The sequence below is a fragment of the Octodon degus genome, unplaced genomic scaffold, assembly GCF_000260255.1.
Source record: "Octodon degus isolate 3935 unplaced genomic scaffold, OctDeg1.0 scaffold00092, whole genome shotgun sequence".
NCBI classification, from domain to species: domain Eukaryota; kingdom Metazoa; phylum Chordata; class Mammalia; order Rodentia; family Octodontidae; genus Octodon; species Octodon degus.
In genome coordinates this window covers 3844078-3853865 of record NW_004524668.1, presented here as the reverse complement: position 1 = coordinate 3853865, position 9788 = coordinate 3844078, and the positions used below count along the sequence as shown (strand labels likewise).

Here is a 9788-nt window from a genome sequence, read left to right as displayed (position 1 = left end):
ACACGGATTGGTCCAATTTGAGTTCTCCTGCTTAGTCTAACTTGGGCCTGCTGGCATGAGGGCAGATACCTTTGGGAGTAGGGACCAGGTGTCCAGGACCACAGCAGCAGTCATGGCAGAGGTTCTTGGAACATTGCATGACACTGTGTGTTTGACAGGGGTCACATCTCCATCATGAATGTCAGGGACCCACCCAGGGAAATTTCAGGAGGGCTGTCTGTGCTCATCACAGCTTCCTGGGGCCCAGAGAGGTGGTGATGGTGATGTGGACCCCAGTGGTTCCCTGATCTCGGTCACTTTTCCCAAGAGGTGGCCACACACTGCAAAGTCTGGAGGGGGAGGGATACCCACAGCTGAGCTGCACCTCTGCTCAGAGCTGCTGGAGAGAGGGAGGGAGGACACAGAGGGACTCTGAGGACAGGTGTCCCAGTCCATCCCTGAGAGAGGAGGACACCGCAGGGAGTGCAGGGAAGTGTGGGGGAGAGAGTGACAGCCTTGTGCCAGACCATCCATGCTGCTGCAGACTCAGGGCAAAGGGCAGGATGGGGCGCTGTGTCCCTGTCATCAGAGCGCCCAGGGGCAGGGTGAGACAATGAAGAGGAAGGACTCGGGCTTGCAGAGACACCTTTATTCTGATTGCAGGATGTGGACCGCTCAGCCAGCTGGGCCTGGTCCTAGTTGCTGGCAATGGTCTGAAAGAAAGCAGGGAGCAGGGCAGAGAGGGCCTAGTGAGGAGCTCGGGCTCTGGAGGTGGTGATGGTGAATTACAACACCAGGGCTCAGCTCCAGCTGTCACCCCAGCAGCTGTGGGACCCAAGGAGGACACTGTACCTCTCTGAGCCTTCCTTTCCTTCTCTGTAGTAGGATAAGGCTAGTGCTTTCTTCACGAGGTTCTCTAAGAAGCTATTAAGTCAGGTGCTCACCACAGTGCCCTGGGCCATTTTGTTTCATTTCTGTTGTAGCCAGGGCAGCTTTACCCCGGAGTTAGGTCCCCAACCAGCTCTTTTCTACTTCGTTATTTTCTTTTTATTGTTATTATTTTGGTCTTTTTCACCCCTGTATTTTAGGGAAGGGTCTACAGGTATTCAAGGTCTCACTACTAGATCGGACTCTTAGTGATTTTCCTTTTACAGCCTCCCAAGTGCTGCGATTAGAGGCACATGCCACCATGCCCAGTCTCAATTGCCATCTCAGTACCAGTGGGGAAAGGGGCAGCACAGCCAGCCCAGGGATCCTACCCCGGCCCCTGCAGTCCCTACGGCCCCTGTGTGGGCGCTTTAATCTGCTGAGCTATTTGGTCGGCCTCATTTGGGTCTTTTTGAGATAGGGTCTCACTGGTCTTACGCTCACTTGTAGCCCAGACTGGTCTCGAACTCTGCCTCAGCCTCCTGAGAATGTGGGGATTATAGGTCTGTAGCACCTCGTCAGACTCTTTTCTACTTCTTCATTTCTGTTTCTCAGCACTGCTGACTAAACACCTGGGCCTTTGCATTGAGCTACTTCCCCAGCCCCTCTTTGTTTTTCAAGTTTGGAGATAGGGGTTTCATAGTTGCTAAATTGCCCAGGCTGGCTTTAAAGGTAGAATCCTCCTGCCTCAGCCTCCCAATGTGCTGGCAGTGTAGCCATGGTATACCATGGCAGCACTGGCATAAGTTTAAGTGGTCTATAGTATGTAGCCATCACTGTTATCAGGAACTATCTCAGTCATCCTGGACTGACTGTATTCTCACTGGGCCTCAGGGTCATTTCAGCTGTCACCATGTGTCATGGTTCTCCTCTTTCCACAGCCAGGAGGCCCTCTGTGCATGATCCAGAAACTCTTGCCCCCAGGAGCCACTTCAAAAATCTCTGATAACTAAGGGCTCTCGGCAGGTGGCTCACAGCTCCAACCAGAGGCCATAGAGGTCTCTGGGTCAGCAGAAAACATCTGTCCCTGTGGAGCACCCCCCCACAGCGCCTATAGGAAGAAGCCTCTGCTGCCCCTGGATCCCGGGACCCTCCCTGAACCTCTCCCCCAGCTCACCTCCTCGATCCAGTCAGTGAAATCTGAGACTCGTGTGAACACCGTGGGCTTCTTGAGGGTGTTGCAGCCCAGGGCAGAAACGAAGCTGGTCACCCCATGGACTTGCCAGTTGCCCTCCTCAGTGGGGCAGTTGAGGGGTCCTCCAGAGTCACCCTGGAACCGCCAGACAGAGTTGGGGGCTGAGCTGTGCATTGGGCTTAGTGCAACGGAACTGAACTTTAGGAAACTCCGGGCTTTGGCGCACCCATTTTTGATGGACAAGAAAGGAAGGCTTCCTCTGAGATGTCATGTACCTTACAACAGGCAGTGGTGGACACTACTGCCTAAGAGGGAGGAGGCACTCAGAAATGGCGGCTCCCGTTCCTGGTGCCACCGGTGACTACCAACATCATTGTTCATACTCATAGTTCAAAGAGCATATTGTGAACTCTCCTTGCTTCTTTCCTTCCTCTTTCTTTCCTTCCTTTTATTTTTTCCTTCTTGTCTTGCTTTTTTTTCTTCCTTCCTTCCTTCCTTCCTTCCTTCCTTCCTTCCTCCCTCCCTCCCTTCCTTCCTTCCTCGCTGCAATGCTTAGGCTTAAACCCCAGTGGCAGACAAGTGCTGTACCACTGAGCTACAACCTGAACCCTCTGAAGGGTTTTTGTGTGTTTGTTTGTTTGAGATAGGGTCTCCATGTGTATTTCAGGCTGGCCCTGAACTTACTATGTAGCTCAGGCTGCCTTTCAGCTCTTGGCAATTCTCCTGCTTAGCCTCCTGGGTGCTAGGATTACAGGCCTGGCCATGGGATGTATAATTATAGCTTCAGAACCTTGGAGCTGATGTGACTTGGAGGGCAGAGGGTAGTGTCCCTTGTTACAGAGGAGACCCCTGAGGCATAGGGCAGGACAGTGACATGTCCCAGTGAGGGCTGCCTCTGAGCAGGACCTTGAATCCGGATCCTGTCTACCAGACCCAGAAAGCATGCTGACTTCTCCAGGTACTGCCTGTCCTGGGGCTAAAGGAGGCTAGCAGGGGCTGTGCGGGGCGAACTCACATTGCAGCCAGACTGTATGTCCCCGCCAGCGCACACCATTGATTTCTTCACAGTGAAGCCCCACCAGTCCCACTTGGAGCAGTGATCATAATCCACCACGGGCAGCAGGGCCTGCTGCAGCTTGTCTGGGAGAGGCCCATTGGCTGTGGGGACAGAGAACAGTGAGTGGGGAACCAGGCCAGGAGCTCTCCAGTGGGAGATATAGAGAACCCTGGGTACAGGGGGAAAGCATGTTTCTGCAGGGCTTATTTACCAAATACCAGACCTGATGTGGCCTTCCACCCTCAGCCCAGTATTAGCTTTGTGTCTCTGTCACTGTGGCCACTAGACACAGGTCTGTACTTACTGTACAGGCGGCCCCAGCCACTGATGTAGCAGGGCGCTTCATTGGGCAGGATTTCACCAGCGGGAGGGAGCTGGGCCAGCTGGACAGTGTCCCCCAGCTCAGCACTGCGTGACAGCTTGACCAGGGCGATGTCATTGCTGGGGAGGAGAAGAGTCACACAGAGCCTGGGTTTCTACCCAGCCAGTCCCCACATCCTGGGCTCAGATCAGGATAATGGGGGTTGGACTCCACAACATGAACATTGAAGACCTTTTCTTTTTCTGACACTGGGGGCTGAAACCATGGTCTTGACTCTGAACTGTATTCAAAGACCTTTTCTTTTCACAGTTCTTTTTCTTTTGAGACAGGATCTCACAAAATTGCTAAGTTGCCCAGGCTAGGCTCAAACTTCAGTCCTCCTGCCCCAGCCTCCTTTGAGGCTGGGACAGCAGGCATGGCCCTGAATACCTGCCTAGGGCAAGTGGTATGAGAATCCCCATCCCCGACTCCCGCCCACTTCCACCCTTGGCCTTCTTAATCTAGAATTCTTCCCAGTGCACATGGTCCCCTGAGTGAGAACCACTGGAGAGCCCAGGACACAGCAATGGCTGGGCGGCCGCTCAGCCTCGCCAAGGCCGTGGGTCTGGGAGAAGCCAGAAATCCGTATTTCTAAGGGTTCCCCAGGTTGCTTGGATGCTGGTGTCGCATGGCCACACTTTGAGAAACAGAACTCTTGCCTTCACGTGCCTGCTGGTCACGCAAGTCACTTCACTGGGGCCCAAGTTGTCCCTCTGCTCATCCTAGGAGGCTCAGATGGGCCGGGGTCTCGCTCCTCACGGCTGCTCACACCTACGCTGCCCTTGCAGGTCTGAACCTCCTCTACTGTCTAGAACACCAGAGAAATTGCACCACCCAGACACACTGGAGGGTTTATGACAGACACCATGAGCTTCATGGCCCCCCTGGAGCCCTGCTTCATGGTCACCCTGTGACAAAGGGCACAGTAGCTACCCCAGAGAGGTCACTGGAAGAGTGGGCTCTCAGGCCAGTGCTCCTTCTCTTGCCCACAGTTCTGAGCCAGAAGGCCCAGGCTTCATTCACATCTGTCACAAGGGAGAATCTTGGATTTATAGGAGGGTAAAGGCCAGAGCCATCCTGGGTTTGGAGTAATATCTGCCCCTCAAGGGCCCTGCTGCCCTGACTATATGGAGAGGGTTCAGGAGTCCATACCCCTTAAAGGCTCTGGTGGCTCAAGCCTTGGTGGGCATATTCTGGGGTCTGGCATCACTGGGGCCATGGAGGCACAAGTGGAGGAGCCCTGGGGGTCTGGTCTAGGATTCCACTCACCCACAGGACACACAGTTGCTATTCCATCCCTTGTGTACGAAGAGGTCGCCAGCGTTGATGGGGATCACCTGCTCAGGCCCCTCCTTCACACTCCGGTCATACTCGCCCAGCACCACCTGGTAGGTTCGAGATGTCCTGCAGGTGGAGGACAGGTGAGTCCAGGCCTGTGGCCCTCCTCTCTCCTCTCCCACATCCCCCACTGCCCAGCCTCCCTGTTCTCACAGGGACAAGAGCTGGGAGAGCCCAGGGGCAGCTGACAGAACTCACGAGATGCAGTGGCCTGCAGTCAGGACCCAATTGGGGGCAATGAGGCTGCCGCCACAGGTGTGGTGGAAGGCCCCGTCCTTCTCATACTGCAAGGAGACCTGGTGGCCAAGGAGAAAAGGGCCTGAGTATCCTGGGCTGCACAGTAAGACTTGTCAGCCATGTCTCTCCATTCTGCACTGTACAACTCTAGAGAGTTCTGTTGCCATGGAAAAGAACGGCTCCCTCTGAAATGTGCAGCGCGCAGCCTGCTTAACTGCTCCTGGTGGCTCCGTCTCTTCCTACTGGGATACATTCTGAGTCACCACAACCTCCCCACTCTACACTCTATGACCTCTCTGGGGACCAAGCACTCTTCCCTCTAGCGGGTCCCCAGCCCTCCTCTGAGAACACTCAGGGTCTCTGTCTGGCTCTCCCACTCTTCTGGGCCACAGTTGTTCAAAGGCCTCCGGACCTCAAGAAGCACAACCCATCCTGAGTGCTTGTCTCTCTTTTTTTTTAAATTTTTTTAATTTTTTTCATAGTTTTTTTTTTAACATTTATTTATTTGTGTGTGTGTGTGTGTGTGTGTGTGTGTGTGGCCAGCTCAGCCCACCAGGGAGCGGGGCTGGCTGGCATGTGGTGCTGGGGGATTGAACCGCAGTCCCTCTGCTTTGCCAAGCTTGTTCCAAGTAGGTGCTTTAGACCACTGAGCCATCTCACCAGCTCCGCTTGTCTCTCTTCTTGTTCATGCATTTCATTTCTAAAAGCTCCCTCTAAGGCCAGCCAAATAGCTCAATGGATTAAGGGGCCTGCAAGCAGGTGCAGTGGCAGCGGGGAAGGGGGAGAAGGGGGGAGAGTAGAGGGGGAAGGGGGAAGGGTTCAATTCCAAGGACTGCTGTGCCAGCCCTGCCCCCAGGGCTCGCTGAGATGGCAATTGAGACTGGGTGAGACTGGGCGTGGTGGTGCACACCTTTAATCCCAGCACTTGGGAGGAGGTAAACAGAAGAATCACTAGGAGTCCGATCTAGCAGTGAGACCCTGAACACCTGTAGACCCTTCCCTAAAATTAAAAAAAAAAAAAAAAAAAAAAGCTCCCTCTAAACCAAGGGTTGGCAGACTCCTCATGTGGCCCACCTCTGGGTCACGGTTAATGTTTCTGTTTTGTTTTTATTCCTTCCTATGCTAGGGATTGAACCCAGGGCCTTTGCACTGAGAATCATCCTAGACCCTTGATTGAAATCTTGAGATAGTGTCTCGCTAGATTGTTAGGCTTCTAATGAAGAGTTTTTGTAGTGGATGCAGGCTCATTCCTGTCCCCACGCCACGGCTACTTTGAGGATGAAGTGGTGGTGGAATAAGTCCTGGCTACTGATACCACATGGCAGGTAAAAGCCTCTAGTGTTTACCTTGTGGTCCTCACAGGGCGGGCATGCATCCTCACCAGGAAGATCTTTGGTTGCCATGGATATGTCCTAGATCTCTGCTGCCTCATGTGGCCACTCCCCTCATGTGGCGCTTGAGTATTTGAATGCAACTAGCAGTGAATATTGGAGTTTTAACTTTACTTCCTTTAAACAGCCACTGCAGCTAGGGTGCAGCGTGTGATGGGACAACACGTCAAGCTCTCTGTGCATCTATCAGTGTGCCCAGCAAAGTGCCTCAGCCAATGGGTATATGCCTGTAATGCCAGCCACTAGGATGGGTCTTTTTTTTTTTTTTTTGGCGGAACCGGGGATTGAACTCAGATCCTTGCGTTTGCCAATCAAGCACTTATCTTACTGAGCCATTTCCCCAGCCCATGCCAACCACTAGGAACCCTGAGGCTCAGGCAGGAAGATGGCAAATTCTAGGCGTGCTTGGGAAATTTAGCGAGAGCCTGTTTCAAAAATTATTTTCAGCCGGGGAGATAGCTCAGTGGAATAAGTGCTTCTTTGGCAAGCGCAAGGGCCTGAGTTCAATCTCTGGTTCCGCAAAAATAAATAAGTAAAAAAAAATTATTTTCAGGGCTGGGGAGATAGCTCAGTAGAATAAACACCTGCCTGGCAAAGGGCAGGGTCCTGAGTTCGATCACCAGTACCACACACACACTCACACACACAAAAAAATTTCAAAATATTATGCTGGGTGTTATGGTCTATAACCCCATTACTCAGGAATCTGACTGCCTCAAATTCGAAGGAAGCTTGCATTAAATAGTGAATTCAAGGCCAAGTTGAACTATATTGAGAGACCCTGTCTCACAAAAACAAAAATAAAGAAGAAATTAATTAAATGAAACTTTTTAAAAATGTATTTAGGGGCCGGGGAGATGGCTCAGTGGCATATAGTGCTTCCTTGGCAAGTGCAAGGGCCTGAGTTCAATCTCCGGTTCCACCAAAAAAAAAAAAAAATGTATTTAGGATAGGGTGTATAGGGTGTACAGGGTCTCACTACATACACCAATCTAATAGTGATTCTCCTGTTTTCAGCCTCCCAAGCATTGGGATGACAGGCTTACACCACCAGACCCAGTCGCAGTCGCTGTCTCAGTGCGCCCTGGGGTCAAGGCAGGCACAGCACTCCAGGATCTGACCACGGCCGCTGCGCTCTGCCCAAGCAGGTGCTTTAGTCCACTGAGCTATCTGGCCAGCCCTAAATGAAACCTTTTAAAAGAAGTTTTAGAGATGTACAAGTAGATAGCTCAGCTGTGGAACACTGGCCAGGTGTGCCCTAGGTCCGGGGTTCATTCCTTAGCAGTACTAAAATGCAAACAAAACCAATCAACCAACTCTAATCTTTCAAGTTCTCAGATCTTATTTTGTATTTATATATACAAAATAGTTAGGATAAATTTACAGCTACTTTCGCTTAATTCAAAGAGAAGAAAGAGGTGTACTAACAGTGTTTGGACAGAATATCCTGTCTGCTTCTTGTACTATGGATAACCACTAAGAAGATAACAATGTACAGTGCATTGACTATCAAAACTGTCCTATTAATCAGCTGTGAAACTGTCTCATTCATATTTATTTCTCAATAAAAAATAAATATAAAAAAATAAAAAAATTCAGGAAGATGAACCCAGATTTTTTATGGCAATGACGTCTCTCGTTGTACGGGTAAGGGCCAGGGAGATGGCTCAGTAGAATAAGCGCTTCTCTGGCAAGTGCAAGGGCCTAAGTTCAATCCCCGGTTCTGAAAAAAAAAAAAAAAAGTGTCTCGTTGTATGAGTATATCTGTGAATATTTCCATGTTTGGAAAATGCATCTTAGGTCTAATGAATGAATGACCTTGTAGTCAAAAAAAAGTTCTCAGATCTTAGCGCGCTGATGTACAAATTGAGTAGTCCAGATGTGAGTACCCTCTATCTTTCTCCTGGAAGTCCACCATTACTGTACTAGCCCCAGAAGTCTACCCTCTCCACAGACTCCGTTTCTGCAAGGCCAACAGCCAGCTGGGGTGCAGGCTGCATGGGCAAAGCAGAAGAGCAATATGGAAAGGAAGCACGACCCGTCTGGGGGATCAGACGTTGGGGCCAGGGCTGTGGAGGGCAGCGAGCACCTGGTCCAGCTCTTACCTGCCATGGCCAGCTGTAGGGAACAGCATCCTCACCATTGACCACGCGGCCAGAGGGGCCGTGGGAGGGGTGGCGGCCGCCTGAGGCTAGAGGAGACAGTGGGGTGACCTTCAGCCAGGCTCTAGAAGGAGGAAGCAGGCCAGGCCACCAGGCCCAACTGCGCCACAAGCTGCCTGTGTGGCCCTGGGCCAGCTCCTATCACCCTCTGCTCTGCAGTACCACCGAGGAAGGAGTATTTGCTGATGCATTCCCAGGCAGGGCTTTCCTAAGTCCCAGGACCCAGGGCCTCCTTCAGCTGACAGTGCCTGGAGGGCCCTGAGCCCTCCAAAGTGGAAGCCAATATCAGAAAGAGTGAGCGCTCTGAAGTGCCACTGCCTGGGCTGAGAGGCAGCAGCCTGCTTCTTGTGTCAGGACACCTGCTTTCCAGGTCTGAGGATCAGTTTCCCTCTCTGGGAAACCGGGATAATAATTGTACCGGCTTTGTGGGGCTGTGATGAGAATGAAATGAGTTCATCTAAGACCTGCTGGCAGCATCCCACCTGGCCTACAGGCTGCGCTGAGCAAGTGTCACTGTCTCTGTTCATCAGGCAAGGCCACTAGGACGAGGCGGCCATGAGCCAAATGGAAGACAGCAGAGAGAGAAGCAAAAGGCCAGGCACCAGCTATGGAGCCGGAGGTGCCAGTGTGATGGGAGAGCTGTGGTGGAAATTCCAACCCGAGGCTCCAAGCACAGAGCAGGAAGTCTTAACCTTGAGAGGGGCTCAGGGACCCAGGAGGGGGCGGCCCTGGGGTGCTCCCTGCCTTTCCCTGAAGGCCTCCACCAAAGCTTGTCCAGCACCCCGCTCCTGCTGCACCGCCACAATCATGCCCAGGAATAGAAGGAGACTCCGCGTGTGGAAGCAGGTGTTGGGTGCTGTGGGACCCAGGGCAGGTGGCAGAGGCGTCCGCGGCCTTGGCCTGTACAGCACAGGGAACCCAGGCCCAGGCTGGGGTCTTACCAAGGGCCACAAGGAGAAGGGAACTCAGCAGCCACAGCATCATGAGCTTTGAGAGGATGGGAAGCGACCCAGAACCAGGGGCTCTAATATAGGGCAGGGGGCAGAGGGAGGGCCCAGGCTGGGCTCCATTCCCAGAACAGGTGATGCAATACCAGGTCCCCCAGAGCCCAAGGCCATGGTGCCTCCCTCTGCAGATGGAGGAAGAACAGCCAATGGAAGGACCAGGTGACTGTGCAGGTGGCATTGAGTAGCCATCTGAT

General features: G+C 52.5%; 1 protein-coding gene across 1 annotated transcript; it reads right to left on the bottom strand.

The window, feature by feature from the left end:
• Window positions 1-674: 674 nt before the first annotated feature.
• Window positions 675-9571, bottom strand: LOC101585872 (proproteinase E). Its single transcript, XM_004637629.1, has 8 exons — window positions 9529-9571; window positions 8531-8616; window positions 4996-5093; window positions 4729-4863; window positions 3403-3539; window positions 3057-3199; window positions 2024-2176; window positions 675-692 (listed from the first exon to the last, which is right to left on the bottom strand). Exons 1-8 carry the CDS (start codon window positions 9569-9571, stop codon window positions 675-677), a joined length of 813 nt encoding a protein of 270 aa, XP_004637686.1.
• Between the last annotated feature and the right edge of the window lie 217 nt (window positions 9572-9788).

Bases quoted from the DNA above. Each gene is read 5' to 3' on its own strand.
- LOC101585872 (XM_004637629.1), bottom strand. From the start codon at position 9,571: ATGATGCTGTGGCTGCTGAGTTCCCTTCTCCTTGTGGCCCTTG. The intron at 4,864-4,995 runs GTGAGTTCTGTC...CTCCACCTGCAG, and splicing joins ACTGCAGGCCACTGCATCTC to GACATCTCGAACCTACCAGG. The intron at 3,540-4,728 runs GTGAGTGGAATC...TCTCCTCCCCAG, and splicing joins AGCAACTGTGTGTCCTGTGG to CAATGACATCGCCCTGGTCA.